The 25,042-nt window shown below is 35.2% G+C and overlaps 2 protein-coding genes and 1 non-coding gene across 3 annotated transcripts; 1 reads left to right on the top strand and 2 right to left on the bottom strand.

The window, feature by feature from the left end:
• Positions 1-371: 371 nt before the first annotated feature.
• LOC132553325 (coiled-coil domain-containing protein 34-like) lies at positions 372-25,042 on the top strand. Its single transcript, XM_060217559.1, has 4 exons — positions 372-445; positions 1,482-1,797; positions 9,929-10,482; positions 24,885-25,042. Exons 2-4 carry the CDS (start codon positions 1,526-1,528, stop codon positions 25,040-25,042), a joined length of 984 nt encoding a protein of 327 aa, XP_060073542.1. The 5' UTR covers positions 372-445; positions 1,482-1,525.
• Positions 6,930-7,003, bottom strand: Trnat-agu (transfer RNA threonine (anticodon AGU)). The gene has a single exon. It is a non-coding gene; the product is annotated as a tRNA-Thr (tRNA).
• Positions 15,332-21,755, bottom strand: LOC132553327 (glutamic acid-rich protein-like). Its single transcript, XM_060217561.1, has 8 exons — positions 21,507-21,755; positions 18,251-18,423; positions 17,852-17,988; positions 17,330-17,449; positions 16,960-17,120; positions 16,324-16,524; positions 15,854-15,949; positions 15,332-15,496 (listed from the first exon to the last, which is right to left on the bottom strand). The coding sequence occupies exons 1-8, from the start codon at positions 21,753-21,755 to the stop codon at positions 15,332-15,334; spliced, it is 1,302 nt and encodes a 433-aa protein (XP_060073544.1).

Below are 25,042 nucleotides of genomic sequence, written 5' to 3'. Positions count from 1 at the left end.
TTAAGCAGTTCAAAATGAGCATCTTGTTGGTCAACTTGAGCTCGCTTTTAGGCACTGTCTATTACATTTCATACAATTATCTAAGATCGCCTAATTGAAATGAATCAAAGCATTTTTCCTCATGGATAAAACTGGACAAGAAATCACTCCAGAAATAATTGCAAAATAAAATATCCTTAACGTCAATATACCGTGAAGTTTCTCCGAGCGGTCGCCTCCAGGGGCTGCTACTATATTGCCATGGGATGCCTTTTACGGTGTACTATTTTCACCTCACACCGGAGTCGTGTATTTTTTAAATTTTTAACCAATCGTTACTTGAGTTTGTCGACTTCCTGTTACCTTTGCGCCTTATTGAAATCTTTGTTTTGACATGCGACAGATTCAGACTTGATTTGATATTAGTTCCGACTAGCATTTTGATTACGGCTAGAAACAAGAGAAGGTAAGAGCAAGTAATTAATGAAGCAAAAAAGGGCTGCCTAGATGACGACCTTGTAAAATACTGGTCATGTTATATTTACATATAGTCTGTTTATTGATACTCGTGCATTTTGACAGCTCTCGCAAGTTGCGGAGCTGTAGTGTTAAGCAGTTGAACACTACTCGCTATTACTGAGTGTACATAGCAAATATGAACATCTTCTACAGGTTATATTATAAAAACTTCAATTCGAGTGTCACCACCCCAAACAAATACATAACAAAAACAGGTTAAGGTGGGGGGGGATGGAATTAATGTTTTAATGAGTGTATTGGTATTATGAGACATGTCCTGTTGGAAAATCTTGTGGATACAGAACAGACCATGTGGATGAGTCCATAATAATTTTTTTTTAATTTGAAGAGTTCCTATACTAAGAGATGTAGTGGGTTTTCAGAATTTGAGCACTTCCAAGAGGTAAAGCACGAGTCCTTGACTCGAAAAACTGATTTCCAACAATCACTAAGACCTTTCGATCGGTGTGCAACATGCATGTGTAAGTCACAATTTCTTTCCAGTTATCATTTGAATACTGACCAGAGAGCAGGTTGCTTATTTCCACCACTTTTAATAGGGCCAAAGATATGAAGTTCATTGACTCTGAAGACCAATACAATCAAGTCAATTTAATGTCTGAATAATTCAGATTATAGAATAGATAGTCCTATTTTGGTAGGTCTAATATAATGTCCAGGCTGAGATTTGAAAGGTTTCTTACTTTCTGATGTTGATTTTTTTAAAAAATGTTTGAAACTTAGAAAATTATGAAAAATGCCATAAAAATGAAATCTAGCTGTTCCAACAGAAGTTGTTAACAGTAACATACATAATTTATCAGAATTCACAAAATTGTTAGACTCTCATGAACTTCCTTATATCCTTTCACATCTCAACTAACACTTCTTGATGCTATATAATGGCAATTTCAGGGATACCTAAATATATATCTAGAATATAAGCTAGCCCCATTATTCATAATATTCATTATGCAATCCAGGTTTCTGACTTATGGAGAAATAGACAGCAAGGTCAGAGGTCAAAATGAGTTTGCGTCCCAGGCCGGTCACAGCGACTGTCACCAAACCAAAATGGATGGAGCCTCAAGTTTTTCGACGTCAATCCCTGTCCTTGGAGTCAGGTGGGTCTACTGCGTCCTTGACCTCTGTTCTTGACCATGACAGCTACATAAGTCCAACTCCAAGTGATGATGAGGACTGGACATATAATAAAGAAAATTGTGGGAAGAGTGATGGGAGTGAAGAGAAGGGAGACGATCAGAAAGACCACTACATAGATAAAAGAACCATTGAAAGGTAAGTAATTGCTGTATATGTCATGGACTTGGACTTGAATGATTGTAAGCTCTTTATTCCAAACATACTAATAATTTTGAGGATTCCTTGATTTTGGCCAGTATGAATATAAGTCACGTCCGGAATCTGAAGGTTTGAAGCATGGACTTATTATTTAAGTCACATTATATATCATACTAGATGTCACATTATATATCATACCAGATGTCACATTCTATCAATCATATGTAAGTTTGTTTTTCATGACATTTAAGAAATATTTGCTTTTTAAAAATTCTGCAAGGTTGTTAAAGCAAAATAATTGACTGTCAAGTTGGCTATGTCCAAGACGTACTGATTCAATCATAATGTAATGTGACATAAGGACGCTTGACAGTTTTCATTTGGAGGGTGTACTATAAAATACAGGTATAGAAAATGTACAATTTCTACAAGATGGGTTCATCAGATTGTGGGCTGGTCAAATCACCGTTTTTTCATGGTCTGTGTCTATCTTGAGATAATTCCTGTTACCATCAATAAGCACTGGATGGATAATTCTCGTATAAAGATTCCTTATTGTCCTGTAATTGTACATTGACCATTACTCATTTTGGACAGATCAGGGAGAGTTGGAATTGCTTACAGCAGCCATCTTTGATTTTGCTGGTAATAGTTTATTAAGGTTTTTTCTCAAGAATATATGGATGGAGCAATCAAGGTTTGAACTTAAGTTTTGAACGTAAAAGCAATAATTTGATGGTAGGTTTGAAAGTTACAAGCAAAATTGAGATCCAACAAGCAAAATTGAGTATTTATTAGGTTTTTTTTACATCTGATCATGCCATGAATAAAGATTGAAGCGGTATTGTGTCAGGAGTCCAAAGTTAATAATACAAGCTTAAACTCAATGTATAGTTCAAAGTTAATAGTGTTTGAAATACATGGTATGGTTCATTAATGAATTTCAAAAATACAGTACTGTTACAGTTTCACCGGTCTCGTTGTTCTCTGTCCATTTATCCACCATCTCATCACCATAGGTCTTGGAACAAAGTCTGATAGTTTTGGTCCCTCAATGTCAGTTCTCATCAACATGCCCATGGTCTCATTAGACAGCCTACACCTCAAGTCACTTTTAATTCTTTTCATAGTGCTGAAACCCCTTTCATATGAAGCATTGGACAAAGGGTAGATACTAGTAAGGTAGATAATTTTGAGAATATTTTTAAATTCCTGCTGATCAACATCCTCCTGGCTAACCCTCTGCCATACAGCCAGGTGATGAATGCCTCTAAATTGGTTCATATTCCTGATCACATACAGCTTTAGTTCAAGCCATTCCCTTAATGCAGCAACACAATCACAGCCAGCAGGATCCAGAAGAGGACGGAAGTGGTCATAGATTACTCAGACATCCTCAGCACCATACTGATGAATATGTTCTTACCAATGAAGATGTATCGATGCTGTGTACTCTACACAACTCATACCATATCATACAAACGTTTTCGTTCCCCTTCTCGTCGCTGTTTAGTTTATAACCTATGTTTACATGAAGTTCTTGTGTCCACTTTTTCAGTGTTTTGAACTGACACATGATTCCGTGCTCTGATGTTTTGATTATTTAGGGGGGATTTTCAGGTAATCCACCATCACTTCTGGCGACATCATGGCGGTCGCTTGCATTTGCACCGCCTGCTTCTGATTCTTGTTTAAAATAGTCGGTTATTTTAGGCCTAGATGAGGACATTGATGTGTGAAATAGGCCGACTACCCTCCAACTTGCAGCCTGGGCAACCTTGACCATTGACACACAACTCAGACTTTATTTGTTAAGCAATTAGAATAGTGCTACAGTCATACCAGGATATTACCTTCTCCAACACACTGTGACCGAGTGTCAAACTAACGGGAAGTGAGCGTGACACATTTACGTATTACGAAAACTTGAATTGAGGATGCAAATATTTTTATGCGAATCAGACCAGGAATAAAATTATTTTGTAAGTGCACTTGTATATGGACATCTGAAACAGCCATAACTAGATAACATGAATTCTATTTTTAGAATTCCACATTAAGAGGCAGCTGCCCTATCGTTATCAGCTAGTCTGTCGGTGCCCTATCGTTATCAGCTAGTCTGTCGGTGCCCTATCGTTATCAGCTAGTCTGTCGGTGCCCTATCGTTATCAGCTAGTCTGTCGGTGCCCTATCGTTATCAGCTAGTCTGTCGGTCTGTTTGTCCATTTTTGCTTTCCTCACAATAACTTGTGTTTTTGTTGTTGTATAATCATCAAATTTGGTATGTGGCTTTTTATTCATTATACCTTGCATGGGTTCAATAACCAGTGAATTCCCTCAATATTTGCAAGTAATGGGATTTGGAATGACGAAAACTGATAACTTTATTACCATATTTTCCAGTCTATAAACCGCACAAGAGTATTTTTCCAGTCTATAAACCGCACTCGAGTATAAGCTATAAAATATTTAACTCGATGATACCTTTAAAAAAATTTACAACCACCATATGAACATTGTAACTGAACACTTCAATTTATGAACAGTATCGCTGTATCATTTTTGTATGTATATAATCTATAGTTATCTTTGTTCCTTTTATTTTGTATAGCGTAACGATCTGTATTGTTATCAACACGTGATCAAGACAATGCGTTATTACGTCACGACTGAACCGTAATTTTAACCTTAGCTATGCCAATACTTGTACCGTTGTTCTGAGGACGGCTAATCTAGCTAGTCGAAACATGTCAACCAAATAAAACTACCGATCACAGAATCCTTGGTGTTGATGCTCCATCCTTTATTAAGTAAATATTTATCTTTGTTTGGGGCCTTCAATGATTGCCAACACACAGTTAGGGTCTGGCTTATGTACACTATTACAACCTCTCCACCAGTGTCTACTGCTAAATATTAAAGAAGGTTATTGCATGATAAAGTTCCTATAATTCTGTAAAACTTCAAAGCTGCGGACATCATAAACAAACACGGCGACCATTCTAGAATTTGACCTCTTTACCTAATGACACAAAGCATATCCATGTGTTAGCAGGCATGGTGTGGCCCATAGAGGGATTTTCCATTAATTTTCATTAATCGGTTAACATTTACGTAAATGTGTACATTATTGAAAAATAATTGAGGATGAAATCCCTTTCAACAGTTTTAGTAATAGTATATACATGTATAAGATTATTTTTGTTGCTCCCCTTGGAGGCCTCAACCTATTGATGCCAGGATGCAATTGTCTACTGGAAACATCTTCTATGTTTTCTTGCACGTACTGTTGTGAAGAAACCACACAAGTTGAGAATATATTACTTTTTCGTATCTACGGAAATGTTATTCGATTGCAATCTTCAAATCATTTAGTATAGAATTGCAATTGGTTCTGCGCAATTTGTTTCAGTCACAAACAAGTGTTACTGGTAAAATCCAGTTTATGACATCTTGTACATTTTTTTCCCTATCCTGCCAATTCTTTTGGTTTCATCCACATATAAGCTGTATACCCGACTCACGAGGAAAAAAAGTCACAGCTAATAGGCCGGAAAATACAGTACTTTCCATGTGATAACTAGCGTACTTGTAGTCAGATGTTCTCCAAATACGGTATATAGCTTCATATTGCATGGGGTTTTCAATGCTGAAAATTGACCATTTTATTACTTTTTGCACAATCACTTCAGTATTTGCTTTTGGATCTTCACCAAATTTGATGCATGGGTTTATGAGCATGAGACATAGCATGGATCGTATGACTATTGGAATCTGTTAACATCTGCAAGTGTTACTGGACTTTGAATGCTGGTTCAAATGATCATCATGATATCCCCCACAAGTATTGTTGATTTTGACGCAGATTGAAAAGTAAATCCAAAATGACGACTGAAACAATTTTTACTTCTCCTCAAGGCGTTTGACTTCTTATTTGCTATACATTTTTCTTATGGAGTCCCAAACAATTATTGATATTTCTCATGCAGATCGGAAAATCCATAATGGCTACTGTGTCTTCTGATTGGCGGAGACATTTTAAAATTTATCTCAACAATGGAGGGTGTAATGGATTCCTAACTTGGTACAAAATTATCCTTAATATGTCACAATCATGCAATGCCACTTTTCATGCTGTGCTGACATATGTCTGTGATATAAAAACCTCTGATTTTGATAAACGACTATAATATCTTTATGAAATATAGAATACACTAACATTAAAGTTGATAAGAGACATATTTGTGTAACAATTCAGGAACTAAACAGTCATCTTCATCAGATGTAAGACCAGTGTTAAGCATATCAGCATTGACATATACAGAGTTAAAGATGGTAAAGAATCATCACAAAGGTCTTTAAGATGGAAAACAGTGTGACAAAATTATGTTAAAATCGTAAACACATCAATATTTTCCATACTTAATTTAGGAAGTAACACTACTATCCGGAGAAAGTCAATTCAACTACAATTTGTTCTAAACTTGGTCATAGATGTGTGAAAGTCTATGGACCCATTTAATTTCATTGTGGTGTAGCAAGAACAACTGCTTGAGAAGGGTGTTTTTTCTATTAACTTTTTGTTACTGTCCCAGTTCTAATATTTAGATATGTCTGTTTTCTCTATTAAATTCTACTACTAAGTTAAATATGTCTGTTTCATAAAATACCTAAATTATGTAAATTCTACTACTAAGTTAAATATGTCTGTTTCATAAAATACCTAAATTATAGAATAGTATTGAAATATATCTTTGATATGATTGGGAAGAATAGACATTCTAAAGCCAAAATCAAAATATTGTCATGACTAGATATTTAGAGGACCTTGAGAAATTGATGTTGTTTTAACTCATCATTTGCCTCTGAAGTAGATAATCGCTGTCATATTTGTATGTGTGTGCCAAATATTTTGAATTTGCCGTTGTGTTTTCGTATATGTTGTGATTGTTATTTGGTACATCATGTATGTAAAAATGATGTCCTAAAGATAATTTGTCTTTTAAGAGAAAACACTGTTGGAATAAGAATAAACTTAAACTAATTAATTCATTTGATTAGTTGAAATATTTTATCGTTAAGTATAAGGGAAAAAAACATTTAATTTTGAAATTAAGAAAATTGAAAAAAGGCTCCAGAGGGAGTCGAACCCTCGACCTCCAGTTTACTAGACTGGCGCTCTAACCAACTGAGCTATGGAGCCTTGTGATCTGTGGGCTGTAGATATGTGTAAGTCTTCTTTACACAACACTGAGTGTATTGATTATCTTTTGTCTGTGCAAAAGGCTGATGTCTCTAGATGTACATTATGTAAATATCACTGATCACAAATGTTCTATGTTATATAAATAGAGGTAATATATGGGAAACTCAGACTACACTTAATATGGAATATATTGTATTCAGTAAATTGATAGGGAGAAATACATGTAAGAATCATAGAAATTTGGTTTCAGAAAAAAACTTGTGTGAAAGGCCAAGCTAAGTGAGCTTTTGCCATGGTGCAGTGTCTTTTGTCTGTCTGTCCGGCAAGCATCAGCTTTTCCATTTGAACACATTCTTCTCAAAAATAAACGGACAAGATGTCATAGTATCTGGCTGATGGGTTGCTGGGATAAAGCCTGACGAAGTTTGCAAAGGCAAATGACTTTGAACCTTATTCAAGGTCACAGAGGTCATATGTGTTAAAATTTTAAAAACAAATTCTTCTGGCTAACCAGAAGGCTCTGAAGCATGGTATTTGGATGATTTGTTCTTGGGATGAAGCCTAATAAATTTTGCAAAAAGAAATGACTATGATTTATTAGCTCACCCAAAGTGCCAAGTGAGCTTATGCCATAGCGCTTCGTCTGCCGTCTGTCGTCCGTCCGTTCTGCGTCCGTCAACTTTTCATATAAACTTCTTCTTCTGAAATACCGAAAGGTGTAGATTTATTATATTTAGCTGGAAGGTTCCTCTTATGAAGCCCAACAAAGTTTGGGAAAAGAAATTACCTCGACCCATATTCAAGGTCACACAAGTCAAATGTGTTAAAACCTTTAAACGACTTCTTTCAAAATACTGAAAGGCCTAGAATGATTATATTTGGCTGAAAGGTTTCTTTGCTAAAGCCCAACAAAGTTTGCCAAAAGAAATGACATTGACCCATATTCAAGGTCACAGAGGTCAAATGTGTTAAAACCTTTAAATGACTTCTTCGAAAATACTGGAAGGTCTAGAATCATTATATTTGGCTGGAAGATTCCTTTCTTAAAGCCCAACAATGATTGCAAAAAGAAATGACATTGACCCTTATTCAAGGTCACAGAGGTCAAAGGTGTTAAAACCTTCAAATGACTTCTTCCAAAATACCAGTAGGCCTAGAATGATTATATTTGGCTGAAAGGTTTCTTTGCTAAAGCCCAACGAAGTTTGCCAAAAGAAATGACATTGACCTTTATTCAAGGTCTCAGAGGTTAAATGTGTTAATACCTTTAAATGACTTCTTCCAAAATACCAGAAGGCCTAGTATCAATATATTTGGCTGGAAGGTTCCAATGATAAAGCCCAACAATGATTGCAAAAAGAAATGACCTTGACCCATATTCAAGGTCACAGAGGTCAAATGTGTTAAAACCTTTAAACGACTTCTCCCTAAATACCCGAAGGCCTAGAATCATTATATTTGGCTGGAAGGTTCCTTTATAAAGCTTAGCAACGATTGCAAAAAGAAATGACATTGACCCTTATTCAAGGTCACACAGGTCAAATGTGTTAAAACCTTGAAACGACTTCTTTCAAAATACCAGAAGGCCTAGAATGATTATATTTGGCTGGAAGGTTTCTTTGCTAAAGCCCAACAAAGTTTGCCAAAAGAAATGACATTGACCTTTATTCAAGGTCTCAGAGGTCAAATGTGTTAAAACGTTTAAACGACTTCTTCGAAAATACCAGAAGGCCTAGAATCATTATATTTGGCTTGAAGGTTCCTTTGATAAAGCCCAACAAGGATTGCGAAAAGAAATGACCTTGACCCATATTCAAGGTCACAGAGGTCAAATGTGTTAAAACCTTTAAATGACTTCTCCCTAAATACCGGAAGGCCTAGAATCATTATATTAGGCTACTATATTCCTTGTATGGTGTCCTAAAAAGTTGCTAAAAGAAATTACCTTGACCAGTCTTCAAAGTTACAGGGGTCAAATGTGTTAAAATGTTTAAACAATTTTTTATGAAATATTTGGCCAGTATGTTCCTTTAATGAAGTCCAAGAAAGTTTGTAAAAAGAAATGACCTTGCCCCATATTCAAGGTCACAGGGTCAAATGTGTTACACCTTTAAATTACATTTTTTGATGATCTAAAACATCTAGCTTAGTGATAAAATAGGTTCTCAAGGATGCCCGGTTATATTTGAGAACAGAAATGACCTTGACTCATATTCAAGGTCACAACAGTCAAATGTGCTAAACCTTTGAACAACTTCTGATTAAGCTGAAGGCTTAGGAGCCTAATGGACCTTAATGGTGCCCACATAGTGTGTGAAAAAATAGATTGACCCATAATGATATTTAAGGTCATTGGGGTTAGATTTGGTAAAATAGTTAATCAACTTCTTCTGATTAACCAAAAATTTATCATATTTGGCCATTAACGGCTTATATACAAATGACTTATTTTGGACTACTAAGGGACAGAACCCATATGGAGTAATTTGTCATATTGCTTTAAGCATCTACTGTGGAACATATGCACAGATATTGTACAGTTGGTCATAAAGATCCAGGTGAGCGATACTGGCCCTCTGGGCCTCTTGTTCAAAGTCACAGGGATCAAATTTGGTAAAACATTAAATCAATATCTACTGACAATCCAAAAGTCGCATGACATTTGACTAATAGACTCTTAAGATGAAGCCCAACAAAGTTTGCAAAAAAAAAAAATGACCTTGACCCATGTACATGGTCACAGGGATGACATATTGTAAAACCTTACAACAATTACTTCTGAATAGCCAAAAGCCACAGAATCATGGTATTTGTTTGACACGTTCCTATGATGAAAACTAACAATGTTGTGAAAAGAAATGACCTTGAACCGTATTCATTGATACACATATGGAAATTTTAATGTTTTGGTCAAATTTCCAGGAAATTGGCAAAGTATGATGAAAGTACCTACACAGAAGTGACAGACAGTGTTAACTCCCCGGAGGCAAAATTATCTCCATGGGAAAAATGGCTCATCTCAAAGACAAAATCAGAACGTAAGTCACGTAAGCAGAAGTCAGTGGAAAAGAAAGAACAAAAACAGAAACTAGAGGAGGAAAAACAATTAAAAGAAAAGAACAAAGAGAAAGTAGAAGAAAATCGTAGAAAATGGTTAGCAGAAAAACAAGAAAGGGCAAAAATACGCAAAAAATTGGACCAGCAGCAAGCAAAAACTGAGGAAAGACTAAAAGCTGAAAACGAGAGAAACATTGCTGAGAAAGCAGAACGAGAGTTTAAAAGGTGGAAGGCAGAGAAAAACAAGGCCTTGCGAGAAAAAGAAAGAAAAGAACAACAGAAAAGCAAGGAGAAAGAGATGGAACAGGCAGAGAAACAAAGGAAAGCAGAGGAAAAATACAAGGAGTGGTGTCAAAAGGCCGCAAACAGACCAAAATCTGTCCCTAACAGCTTTGGCTACACTTCGGGTAAACTCACAGGTAAGTGATTCAGACATCCTTTAGTGAGACTCAAAGGTGAGTGATATTTGATGATATGACTCAAAAATTAGTAGTAGGTCAGGTAAATTTAAGGTAAACTCAGTGAGTAGAAAAATTTAAGTTAAGATTGCCAACCTGAATATTTTGGAACACTCACTTCAGGTTGATAATATCAAGTTGTTACAACACAATCAGTATAAGATTAGAGTGTGACGTTTTGATGACTACATGGTCATTGAAATGTCACACTCCAATCTTCTACTTGTTGTGTTCTATTCTGCTGTGACCCTGACAGTTACTATAAAACTAGGTATTTGCGTGGTTACTCTAAAATAAGATATTTACGTGGGATTCAGATTTCGTGAATAAGCAAAGGCACAAGTACATAACATATGTCAAGTAACCTGCTGAACTTGCATATAATTATATATGTAACTTAAGTAATTAATACAATGTTACAAGTGAGGAGTTTGTTAGGTAAGCTTCAGTTAAACTCACAGGTAAATACTGGTTAGTATGTAGTATGACTGCTAAACTCAGAGTATAGGTATTAGATCAGACAATATATATTATATAGTTTTGGTACCTGCTCTTCAATGATGAAACTATGACATTGCTAAAATTGAATATTCTGATTTTGACACCAATGGTGTTGTGTGATATAAACTATGATATCTCAGTATACTTTGATAGGCTGTCAGGACATAGTTGTTCAGGACACAGTTGTTCAAATGATGGTTACAGATAACCAGTGGTTAGTGAAAATTATGAAACATTGATGAAACAAGATATGAAGCATTATTTATTATTTCATAACTTTAGATTTGTCAAGATGGCCAGATTGATATATGGCCAAGAATTTAATGTCAAGGAATTTGTGATACACCCAAATTACAAAATGTCAATATTTTCAGAGTGAATTGAAACATTATATGCCTACTGCATATTATTGTGCTATGATATGGAAGACTTTTCTCAAAATGAAAAGATAATCTCTTTCTTCAAAGAAGAGAAAAATCATTTCAAAATTGCTGAAAATTCATGGTGTAACATGGACATGATAAACTTTTTAACCCTTCAAATTACATTTCTTTGCCAGAAACTGAAATGATTTGAGCAAATATGAAAAATATGTGCATTAACTTTCATAATGATTTATGAATATTAAGTCAGTTGAATAATACAACATCATCAAATTTGGGTGTAACATTGACAACACAAAATGCCAACTTTCATGAATAACTAGCTTGGTGGCATAATGTTCAGCTACGGTATGTTCATTTTAGGATGATGTCCAAAAGACAAAAGCACACATTTTCCATAAAGTGAAAAGAAAGATGAGATGAGAAAAAGAAGATAAATTAAAAAGACAGAAGTATATGTGTATAGACAAACAGACGGATAGAGATCAGCACAATATTTATATGAATTTATACAGACAGATTATTCATTGATATTTTTAATGCTACCTGGCATGTATATGTCTGAAGGGCTCAAGCTCTTGTAAAAGCAGAGGGAAAAATATTAAATAAATAGTGACTGGTCCTTGGCAGGAACACTGGACTGTCTCAGAGCTGAATTTAATACTCTTGAACTACAGCCTTAAGTACAAAGAACAAAAAAATCTGTAGTGTCCATTTCATTTTATTTTTCTTTTAATCTTGATTTTCTTGATCATGACTTGTCCATATCCAAGCTCTTCTACAGATCTGTAAAAATAAAAAGTTGTAGATCTATATAACTTTTTGTTGTACAAGATAACTTTGATGAAGTTTAGTATTTAGAATAAATCACATTGGGTAACAGTGGACATGAAGAAAAAAAATGATTGTTTTTCAATATGGTTACGTTTCATGGTCTTTTTCTCTCACCTAAATAACGTGATAAAAACAATTGCCATATGATGTCCCCTAGAATGTTCTTAATCATGTGATATATTGCTTATTTTTATCAAGTAAACACATGCAATGTAATCTTTGCTAATTGTGCTGTCTAAACCCCAAAAATAAGGGCGTAACACCTACCCAGCTTCGTCAGCATTGGCCCCCTTCCACGGCCATCATTTAAAACCACTGGAATGAGACTATCACATGAGTCGACAATCGTTCTGGTTGTCACAAAAGGTGGTTAATCGGTGTCGATGCCGTAAAGATTTGACACTGAAGCATTGCCACAATGAGAATTTCCCTTTGCGTTATTAGCCAATGGAAGTCAGCGGTATTCTTGGCAAACATTTCGGGGTCAAAATCTGCCAATATTGACATGACTGTCAACAGCGGTTATCAAAATATAAAAATTGAAGCCAATGTATGGGCGCAACAATGTTGACACAAAATGTTACATCCAAATTGATTTATAATCCCTTTAATTACTAAAATTCTATTTCTATACTACAAATTTAGTTATGAATTAAAATTTTCTTGTACATGTTTGCCAAATTGACTGTAGAGGAAACTGATAAAACGATTTAGAGGGAGAAACCATTATTTATTATAGTCAGACAGGAAGGACATGGTCACTTTTGTTCCGATCTCTGACGTATACATTACTTATTTGCTGGAAACTTAATTCAATTTGAACAGTTTTCCTATTTTGATTATCCCCCCAAAAGAAGTAAAACACAAAACACTGAACAAACATTCTAATATGCTTTTAATTCTGAAGTTATTAACACATTTTATGGGTGTAACTGAATTTCCTTGACTTTAAATTCTTGGCCGTATTTTAAAGTGCTAGTTTTGCCTTTATTGTTTTTTTTTTTTTTTTTCAGTGGCAACAATTTGAAATTTTTACTTACCTCAGGTTAACTTTAATCACCTTTGAGTAACCATGGTCTGATGTACTTAATCTGTATGCATAGTTACGGTAGGATTCTGGTCCAATGTATGTAACACCATAAAATGTTTTTATATAAACCCTTCTTTAAGCTAAATCAACTAAAGCCAAGTCAGGTAATCGGATGGACGTTAACTTTTGTTTTTCATTCCGTTGTCTATTTAGTGATATATTTTAAAACTGAAGTCCTGATAGTGAAAATGTCTGTTTCTGTCAGGATAAATGATATGTATGTTGAATCATATTTTTTTGTGAGTCTTAATTTTTGTGATTTTTAAAAAAAGATACTATTAGGTGGACATTTAATTTCATTGATTGATATATATGTGAATTGATGGATTAAGATTATCCACAAAATCAATGAAAATAAATTCCCCACAAAATGAATGATTTCACAGTACACAAATTTTGTGTTTCCTTTCACCCATCATTAAAGATTGTCTCCATGACAACGTGATATGTATGATGTCTTTCATTACTAAAAGACAATTCTTTAATCTATCACGGTACATATTGTATATAATGATGGGTGAGAGGAAACACAAAACCTGGTTCTATTTAGATCACACCTCCTCTTCTCATTTTAGAGGAGGAAATCAACATCATAAGAAAGTCTGATATGCTGTAAATGGAGTAATGACTGCATGGTCTCAATAGATTGCCTTTAAAACTTTCATTCGGAAGTGTTTAATCTACTGTGGAGGTGTGACAAATTCCTACCGACCCATTTTAATTTTCAAATAGTTGTACATCTACAAAGAAATTGAAAAATTATTAGGAAATCTATCTATTATAGAATTGTAGTAAAAGTTTGTTTTCATTTAAACATCACTCATTAAGCTAGTAATATAAACAAATGATTTATTCTAATTAAATTAAATACTTTATATTCATTTTGTCACTTTACCAGATAGAATAAGGTCTTTTTGAAATACTTTGATTACTGAGGTAGAGATATACCCAGATGATAAATCTAGGAAAATGTTTGTTTTACCAAAGTTTAATTAAAATATGTCTCAAAAAATGAATAATATATGTTTTGCTTAACATCACATGCCAGTAAAAAAATAGGGCAGGTTGATTGGGAAACTTGAAACTTGTCAAAAACATTTAAGGCTCAAATATATTGAGTTGGAAATGGGCATCACAGGGAAAATAGCAAAATAATGAAATAAAGTTGTAATGGAAAGTTTTTAACAATTTTGTGTACACATAATGTAACAGGTGCTTGTGTTGTTGATAAGTGGATTGAAGTGGTTAAAAATTTTTAAAACACAACAAAAGGCATATACAGGAGTACTTTACCATGAAGATATTTTGATTTCAGTCCTAAATAACACACAGATATCGGATGTTGGTGCTGAATATCTACTTTATTGCTACAGATTTGTGCACAACAGGAGTTTTGTAAAAACGTTTTGTACATGTAACGTTATTAAATATATATATAAAAAAAAAAAATATCCCTGTGTAAAAATATTGAAGAAATACACCATCAATTAATTTTAAACTTCAGCTATAACATATCATTCATGCCAACAGTACAACATTTCCTTGAAGAATTGGCAAATCTAATGGAAGTTTATACACATGTCTTTCAGTACACTGACCAAATGCTTTAATTTTGGTATTTAGTTAAAGAATAGCCACAAGGAATAAATTTGAAACCCAAAAACTGGCTGAACTTTGAAAATGGTATTCTAATTTCTTCTGTTTGTTCAGTATTATGATGCATAATATAGACAGAAAATTGTTACAATAACTGTTATAACTTGGTCAGTATGCAGAGCCATTTACATAGACTGGATGCCTTCTTTCTTTTGTAGCCATAATGTGCATTCTTTCTTATAAAAATAAATTCAGCTCTTCAAATATGTTTTGAAGTGCTGCCATCACATTGATGATAGATATATTGAGATCGCAGTATTTTCCTTCACATGAAATGTATTTGAGTCAGCCAGCGGCTATTGCAGTAGTTTATACTCATTATAGAGTTGTACAATCTATTGAAATTCTATTCTGTTTCCTCTTGTCCTTGACCCTGTTCAGTTTGTTGTGTAGTTTCCATTTGACCTTGACCTTCCATTTGATTTTGGCTTTCCTCCATCAAGGGAAGAGAACTCTGTAGAGTTTCAATGTCACTGGGATTTTCTTTGTAATATGCAGCAACTTTTTGTTTCTGAGAAAGAAAAAGATACACCAAAAGTTTCAGTGTTTTTGAAATTTGAATTCAGAATGTGAAAATGAAAAAAATATTGTAGATTGTGAGACTTGTTTGAGTTCAAACATTTTACATCTTTTTAAGTGTGGGAAAGATTAACCATAAAAGTTAAAGTGTGGGAAAGATTAACCATAAAAGTTAAAGTTTAAAGTTAGGTCAAAGAGATTATCAAGTATATGGAGTTTGAAATACTAAGTCTATGAGAGATTAATGCAAGTTTGCATTCAGCTTTGGATAGACCCAAATAGTGGGTGATGATGAGACTTGTAGTCATCTTCAACGGTAAACCTTTTAGTTGGTATAAAGATAGCTTACTGCATCTTTGAATTTTACATCGGCACCGTTCTCTGTGAGTATTTGGGCAAGATCTTCTGACAAAGCCATCGCATAGTGTAGAGGCGTGCGATACATCTGAAAAGTAGGAAAGAAGTAACATTAATATAGAACTCAGTTTGGTGAGGTAAACACTGTCAGTCATTCCTTTTATGGATAAACATTTTTAGTCACACTGCACAAGATCTTCTGTCTGTTGTGGCTGCCACATGGTCTTAGTATCCCTGATGTGGATATCAATTTCAGGTTTCAAGATTTGGAAAGTTTATGTTTGCAATAAAAAACTTGTATGGAGTAATATAGAAATCTAAAAGGCAAGTGGTATAATTCCCACACACCTCTGTTTACAGTTGAGAATACGTATGATACATTCAATTATTTCTCAGTTTTAGTGTCAGCTGTGTTAAATTTTCCACTAACATTATCAGCAGTTTTGGGAGTTTCTCACTTACATTATCTCTAGCCTTGAGAGTCTCGGGGAAATTTGAAATAAGGTACTGGACAGCATCTGATTGGTTGGCGAGTATTGCTACGTGTAAGGGACCCCGCCCACTTCTGTCTCGCGCTGTTGCGAGGCTTCTTCGTTCGAGTGCTTGTTGTAAATTACGTACAACACCAGTCTGGGCTGTTTTCAGCACTGTGGCCATTCTCTTCTGTATCAACAACAATGAGAATATTTGAATAGTGATAATTGGTTCATTGGTTTGTGTTTAAGTCAGATTTAACAGCTGATAACAGATTATACTTAAGTTACACAATCCTATCTTTGCCCATGACCATTTACCAGCTCTGAAGATCAGCGGAGTAAAAATGTATGAAACTATTTTGTGGATATTTGTTAGTGATAGAATTATTTCTGTAATAAATATGTATTTTTATAGCTGCAGTGTATATTTTAGTGGAAGTTAGCTATAGATTTTCAGCTAAACGTGGGTTATTTTGAACTAAAAGTTCAGCAATCAGGTTTGCATATACTTAATATTAATTAATGGTATTTTATTTATACATCTCAAGTTATTGGCACAGTCCCTCTCTAGTATTATTTTTATTTACTTTAAATACATATCAGTTTTATTTCTAGATTTTACCTGAAAGTCTGGCACTGAGTTGATAAACCTTACGATGCCCTCTGATGGTTCTTTGGTCTTGACATTTTGTAACACAACCTCCCATTGGTCATACCCATCCAGCAGGAGCTTCTCTAGTTCTGCAAACTTCTCATTCTCAACCAGACTTTGTACAAACTTATCTGAAATACAAAATGTATTTTGGATCATGAACATATCAAAACTGAAAAAGTATGTGTCAGTTTTATGACAATAATTAGTAAGCCAGCTCTGTGGTGTCTGATGTACATGTAGTAGCAACAATCATTGATAAACGAAAACAATCTGGGTTACATGGTTTTTTCCAAGTTATAAAATTTTCAGATGATTTAGTATACAGCTGTTGTCATACCTATAGTATCCACATGATCCTGAAAACCTTTGTCCATAGCTACCTCCCGGGGAGTTTGGTTATCTCCATTTCTCTCTGCCAAACTGTATCCCATGTTCAGCACTGACAATAGGGCTGAATCTGAAAGAGATTGCTGAGGAAATATAATTGAAGTCAAAGCATGTAGGGTCTATATAGTCTATTACACCTTCCCTCCAATTTTCTTCCTTCTTATCCTTATTTCATTACGTTTTCAGTTTCCACATAATTTCCAACCATTGCACCTCTGTGCTTTCTCCATCCCTCAAACCTTCACCTCTTCTTTATTGTTGAATATTTTTGCTGATAAGGTCTCTCCTCCATCTCCTTCCCCATTACCATCACTACGATCAGCTCCCTTACACTTGTTGGTGTATCCCCAGGTTTCTGTCCAGTTTGCCCCTATTCCCACCGTGCCACCCCTTCAGTCTCTCCACGCCCATTCTCCGGAGGTTACAATCACTTTAGCTCTGAGCATTGAGAATACTCCACCCCTATCATTACCTGGCATAAGGGCCAGTCTGTGTAACTCTGTCTGTCCTGTAAAGTCCTTCTCTCTGCCTCGTTCTGCATCTTCCTCACCCTCTTCTTCCTTTAAAGTCTCCAGGTTAGGTCTCTGTGCCAGGGCAGCTTCCTTTGCTCTTAAGAAAAAAATTGGATATGATCATGCTTTGTTGAGTAAAGTACGAGATATCTTAATTGACATTTTAATGAAAACATATGATTGAGATGTGAATGTTTTGCAATATGAAGGATACAAAAGAAGAGCTATCCAGGAACTAAACAGTAGTAAAGTATTTAAAACATGTCATTCATAATTCATGTTGTTTCACTTTATGACCTCAGTCTTTCGTAGTGACTTCTGTTTCTTTATTGTATAACTTCCTTTACCCACACACTCACTTCCTCTGTAAGTCCTCCTGTTCTCTCTTCCTTCGTTCCTCTTCCTCTTTTTCTGCCTTCTCCCTTGCCTCTGCCTCCATCTGTCTTTGTTCTGCCAGTCGCTTTTCCTTCCTTTGCTGAGCCCTGACCATCTCTGCCTCCTCTTCATCCAACTGTTTGGCTTCGGCCAGTTGCTGTAAAGATCCCGTTATGTCTCTCATGATCAAAGTATGTAGGTTGACCAATTGTTACGATGACTTTTAATCAAAATATAGATAGTTGTGGCAGTCTTATTGGACATGATAGTAAAAGCAAATTCCTTGTTCTTGGTAGAGTTGTAGTGCATATTACTAATAACAATATATATTTGTATAAAACAACTGACGAAGGAAGACAATACTTGACTTGTGCCATGTGCGGGCCACGAACTCAAGACCTACGGCACCAAATTGCAGACCAAGAAATTATATAACTTTCTGACCATCATACCACCAAGACAATCTTCAAAAAGGAGGTTTGGAAGTTGTATTGATAGACTGCTAGACATTCTGTCCATATATATGTGTCCTTCACTTAACCCAGGCTACCAACATATGACCTCTTAATCAAAATCAAAGGGTAGGCTTATTAGTGAATTAGTATTTGTTAGTTTTACAAACTGCAGACATATGGAAGGGATTGATACACTTTTTTATTCTCCTTTTTGTCCAGTGAATAAGATCTTGGATGATGTAACAAAACTGCATTACTCCAAAGAGCCCAAATTGTATAGATACTGCCCAGAAAAATGTCTCAACATTTTATGAAATACATGTTCATAAATGTAACCATATTTTCATCTCGTCTTCAGTTCAGCCAGCTTTCTATGGTGAGTATAAAACTAAAATGTATACCAGTTATATCTATTGTAGTGATAGTCTTGCTAGAATGATATACAAGTTGGTTTGTTAAGTACTGGAAAACAGCTTTGGACGAAGCCACCACTTTTGTTTGGGGTTCAGAATGTTTCGTGTTGAGTTTATGTGATTCTGTGTGAATATCAGTGAGGATAAGTTGATTTGCTGGCTACTGAGGTAGAGGGAAGCTGTATAACCACCTGTTTGCTTTTTGTTTCTGTTTTTACTGAGAATTTTCTGACATGAAATAATTGACATAATTTTTTCATGTTTAAAAGGGACAAGTTTAATCTGTATTATTAACATACCTCTGCGAGAGAAAACCACAATACCCGGTGTCATCATATTTGTATCCCCCATCATAAATGTATCCCCTCTGTAGGATTTGTATCTCCCTCAACATCTTTTTACATTAACATCATACAAGATTAATTTGAGGAAGACAATCACTAGTTATAGGTAAGTGCAGGTGTCATGGTGACATAAGTAGATAATTTGTTAATGACACTGATGTATTATATATATATAGGGGGATACATATATAATGGCCGTCATAAACATATCCCCCTGATATATCAGATAATTGTCCCCTAGATACTATTCTGATGGCCGTCATAAATGTATCCCCCTGATATATGAGATAATTACTGTTATCCCTATTTACTATACTTTATGCCTTATTTCATCATTGCTATTAACTAATGTATGTATAATTCTATATAGAATAAACTTTCTCCTAGAGTCACAGGATAATATTTTCTGATTGTTCCATTTTTTCAATCACCTGAAGAGCTGCCAAACAGCAAGATTCATTGATATTCTGGATCAGTATTCTAACATTCCAAGCTCTCATCCCCTGCCCCTGCAAGCTTATCTATTAAGTGTATATCATTGTAACCTTTAAATTTTGAAATAATATCTTATAGGTTTCCGTACAGGTATGTAATTACCTACACTACATGTACACTAGTAGTTATAGTCTACTAATATTGACTATATAAATACAACTAGGTAATCCCTGCCCCACCTGGGTACTGCCTACAGATGTTATATAATACCTGACCAGGAGTAATCAGTTAATTGGACTCCTGTACAGGTACCCTTGGAGTGGCGAGCTGACTGACCATGGCCAACAACTGAAGTATAAACAGCAAATCTATAAAACAGATAAAGTTATAGTATTTTTCTCAAGTGGGATACAAATACTTAGGGGGGATACTTTTTGTGTCGCCTGCAGAGCTGGTGGACACTTAGGGATCACTTTGTCCTTCGTCACGCGTTGTCGTCGGCAGCGTCGTCGTCCGTACGAAAGCTTTCCAGCCTTTTTTCGGTAATGCTTAGAGTTGTCAAAATGAAATTTGGCATATGGCTTTTTGTTGCATGGGTACAGATTAAGTTTAATTCCCAGCTGTCTGTGACCCTTTTTGGCAGAGTTATGCCCCTTTCAACCTAGAAAATTTCCTGGGAATATTGTTTTCTGGACTTTTTTGGCTTATGCTTTGAGTTATCGAAATGAAATTTGGTATATGGCTTCTTGTTGCAAGTAACAGATTAAGTTTGATTTCCGGCTGTCTGTGACCCTTTTTGGCAGAGTTATGCCCCTTTCAACTTAGAAAAATTCTCAGGAATATTGCTTTGCGCAGTTTTCCCTTTATGCTTCAAGTTATAGAAGTGAAATTTGGTATTACAACTTTATGGTTGATCATTGCACATCCAGTTGAATTTCTGGGTGACCGTGACACTTTATGCAGGCGATACATACAGTTCCGAGGAACTCTTGTTTGATGGGTAAAAAGTACTTTTATGATAGGGGATACAAATATGATGAAATATGATGGAGGGAAAAGAGTTTGGGTACTTTAATGATAGGGGATACAAATATGAAATGACATTGGGTAAACCTATATGTTAGAGCAGGTGATCTCATACTGCCTTTTCATATCTGTGTGGTAGATCCAACCCTTGACCCCCTGAACACCCAGGGAAAACCTACCTGTTAGAGCAGGTGATCTCATACTGCCTTTCCATGTCTGTGTGGTAGATCCAACCCTTGACCCCCTGAACACCCAGGGAAAACCTACCTGTTAGAGCAGGTGATCTCATACTGCCTTTCCATGTCTGTGTGGTAGATCCAACCCTTGACCCCCTGAACACCCAGGGAAAACCTACCTGTTAGAGCAGGTGATCTCATACTGCCTTTCCATGTCTGTGTGGTAGATCCAACCCTTGACCCCCTGAACACCCAGGGAAAACCTACCTGTTAGAGCAGGTGATCTCATACTGCCTTTCCATGTCTATGCAGGGAATCGTCTAAGGTGAGCGTGTTACCATCTGACCATAAACTAACTGATTAACTTCAACTAGTTGTCACATTTTCTCACCTGTTTATGGTGATCCAAGTTTGCCTTGTATTTGTAGAGCCAGTGTGCTAAGTATTCTATTGGATCATTTGGTCGACATGTGGCTATTTCTGACAGCGCCAAGGTTAGCGCACCTCCTAGGTGCTCAGCAGCATATTTCCCATCAATGGTGTTGGGGGGTGGAGCTGTGATGTTGGGACCCATTGTGGGGGCCACAAATGGTTTCTGTACAGACACAGGATTGGTGGAAGTTTGCTGTTCCTGTTGCATGCTGGGAAATACAAATAATGATATTCTATTAGATAATTGTTTATACATGTACTGTATGTGTTTTGTATTTGTTCTAGTTATCTTCTATTTGCTGTCTAAAAATACCAGTCAAGAACTGCTGATTACACTCCTCAGTCCTAAGCCAAATTCCTGTTCAGATTGTAAATTACAAGTTGTTATTTCTTTGAGGTCAAGAGTTGTTGAGGAAATAACATTTAGTATACCTGTAGCTAGAATATCAATACAGCTGGCAGGCAGATTTTCACTGAATATCAAGGCATAAAAAATTCATAAGCTGGAGAGTTCGGTGGTATAGACATTGATAATGATTTTCCTTTTTATACACAAAGATAATTCAAATCTGCATTTTGTGATCTTTTGAAAAGAATGTCAGTGTCCATACATAAGCATTTTGTTTTTAACATAATATTTTCAAAAAAAACTATAATTATAATATAACTGGGTATATTAATGACACCAACCAGATGAATATCATGCCAGTAAAGGAAAGATGTACCAACCACTTGTACATATAACCTATAACAGACTATTTCCTACTTGATATTTTCACTTTTCTACACCTCATTTCAGGCAGCTCCCCCATGACTACCTGTACAATAGTAATGAATCAATACTCAGCCAGGGAGCTATACAACACAATGTAGATTTTTGCTTTGCAGTAATATATATTGTAAAGCTCATTTAAACAATACTCAGCCAGGGAGCTATACAACACAATATAGATTTTGGCTTTGCAGTAATATATATTGTAAAGCTCATTTAAACAGCTCCTCACATAAAGGAAAATCAAATTAAAAAATGAAAGTTTCAGAGGTGAATGTGTATGGAGATAATTGATTTAAAAGTCAATAGAAAATGTTTGCTGTAATTACGGGGGTATAAACTGTGATATCCTGTCTAGACTGGCACACTGTTGATATAGGACAATTTGGTCTGGTAAATTGGTTTGCCTGAAGCTCTAATAATGGAGAATCAATGGTTCCATTCAGGGGGCTAGCCTGTCTTGTATAGCATGGGAACATGTTTATAAATGTTTACTGCATTGTAGTGTCACTGTTAATCAATATTGGAAGTTTTTAGCTGTTTTAATTTGTGATATTGCTGGAAAATTTTCTTAAACTACTACTAGCCTTTTTAGGGAGCGATGATTTTTTCATTCTGATAGCTATATCGGTGACCTTGGTGCTAATTCACCTCCAATACAAAAAGTAAATTGTGACCAGTATAAACCTTCAGTAACACTGGTTAATACATGAATCTGTGTTTTGAACTCTGTGACTCTCAGTTTTTGTATATTTGTATGCTAATTGCCCAACCCAACTTGTCTTCAATATGTAATTTTGTACTTAGGTATAATCCAACTTGTATGTAGTTCATGTTATACCTACATTTAATTATACAATACCTGTATAATCCAACTTGTATGTAGGTCATGTTATACCTACATTTAATTATACAATACCTGTATAATCCAACTTGTATGTAGTTCATGTTATACCTACATTTAAGTATACAATACCTGTATAATTCAATGTGTATGTAGTTCATGTTATACCTACATTTAAGTATACAATACCTGTATAATTCAATGTGTATGTAGTTCATGTTATACCTACATTTAAGTATACAATACCTGTATAATTCAATGTGTATGTAGTTCATTTTGTACCTATATTTTATAGATTTATATTATCATTCCTTACAATAATATATAGCCTAGCTATCATCATCATCATCATGAATCATAATTATTTAGAGAAATATACAAATAATTATATATGGCCATGCGTTTTGTCTGACTTATCAGTGTAGTTTTCACACAAACATTGACTGCGAAGTTTGATAATTTGTAATGTCATAACTGATTATATGTACAACATTGTTAACTGTAACTAATGGTCCACTTACCTGTTAAGACGGTAACACAGTCTACCTTATATTAAACACAAGCTGATATCTCTTAAGTAAGCCTGTCCAATCACATTTCTGTCGTATGTTAGCAGGTCATGCTCGTCCTGACCGTCGCTAGGCATACTGTTTACGTTGGTGACAGTGTTGCCGTTGAAGCGTGACTAGAGAGTAAGAGTGATTTGTGGTGTCATTGATAGGTTCCAGGTCAGCTATGTACTCCGCTAGACATGTTATTGAGGTGTTAATATTAGAAATGTATGCATACCCTCCACTTCAATAACATCAGATGTGATTAAAGAGTATAGTATTATGTATATGTGTTAGATTTAGAGATGAATATGACATGTGGATTTCAAGGATAACAAGGCTTTCAATTGATGAGAACTTTTCCGGGTGTTTTTCAATAGAATTGAAGGTGTAGTGTTAGTATTGACGGTAGTCTCAGGTGGTAGATGTCTTTAGAACTTCAAATATTGTGTTGAGTGCCTTTAAATTATGTTTACTTTTGTACAAGATATAAATAGTGTGACTAAAAATATGCCATTTCCTACATAATAATTGTATATTTCTTACATGTTGGTACTAGTCCATGTAAGAGGAAAGATGGATTTTTAAGAAGATACAGGTTCCTAAGGCCACTGTTGGCAGCTCTTCAGGATCATCTTACATAGTTCTTTTTTAATAGATTAATGTACACTTATTTTTATGAAGAATTTCAAATGCCAGCTGCAGTCTCAACAAACAATTACAGGTCTTTTCTTCAGTTTGCTATAGTAAAGCAGTAAAGAGTATGATTGTGTAATTACAATCTGTGTTTCATCTTTCATTTGCCTGTATCTTAAAATATTATTGTAAAATCTACATTCTAAGCCCACCATTAGTTATGGAATAACTTTTCACCTATGATCTAGGATCTGTCCATTTGTCTGTGCTGTATACAACTTCAGTTTCAGGTATTTTTTAAGAATTAGATAGTTGATCTTCTTGAAACTTAAAAACGTGTAAAATACGATTCCAGGTCACACATTTACACACTTCAGGTGCTAGGTACATTGTATTTCATTAGAAAGGCATTAGAATGAAAGAAAAAAATTGTAGGAAGAAGGTAAATGATTAGTATTTCAAGTTTTTGTCACCTCTCAATGTGAACGGTTTAGCCAGTAATTGAAATCCATTTCTTGCTCTTTATATTTGCAGGTTACCATGACACGAGTGCCTACCCTCCCCCATCATTCTACAACCCAATTCCATGGCACCACAATCCAGTCCCGAGACAGAGAACAGAGAAGAACAAAACAAAGACAAAACCAAGCAAAACAAAAAACTATGTGTGGAATCCTAGCAAGTATCTCTGA

The sequence above is a fragment of the Ylistrum balloti genome, unplaced genomic scaffold (assembly GCF_031769215.1).
Source record: "Ylistrum balloti isolate Yb309-2 unplaced genomic scaffold, AGI_CSIRO_Ybal_v1 Utg370318, whole genome shotgun sequence".
In the NCBI taxonomy this organism is placed as follows: Eukaryota; Metazoa; Mollusca; class Bivalvia; order Pectinida; family Pectinidae; genus Ylistrum; species Ylistrum balloti.
This window is presented reverse-complemented; position numbering and strand designations above follow the sequence as displayed.

Bases quoted from the DNA above. Each gene is read 5' to 3' on its own strand.
- LOC132553325 (XM_060217559.1), top strand. From the start codon at position 1,526: ATGAGTTTGCGTCCCAGGCCGGTCACAGCGACTGTCACCAAACCAAAA. The intron at 1,798-9,928 runs GTAAGTAATTGC...TCAAATTTCCAG, and splicing joins GATAAAAGAACCATTGAAAG to GAAATTGGCAAAGTATGATG. The intron at 10,483-24,884 runs GTAAGTGATTCA...TTATATTTGCAG, and splicing joins CACTTCGGGTAAACTCACAG to GTTACCATGACACGAGTGCC.
- LOC132553327 (XM_060217561.1), bottom strand. From the start codon at position 21,755: ATGCAACAGGAACAGCAAACTTCCACCAATCCTGTGTCTGTACAGAAA. The intron at 18,424-21,506 runs GTGAGAAAATGT...GGATCTTTACAG, and splicing joins ACTTGGATCACCATAAACAG to CAACTGGCCGAAGCCAAACA. The intron at 17,121-17,329 runs GTATGACAACAG...TTTGTATTTCAG, and splicing joins GGATCATGTGGATACTATAG to ATAAGTTTGTACAAAGTCTG.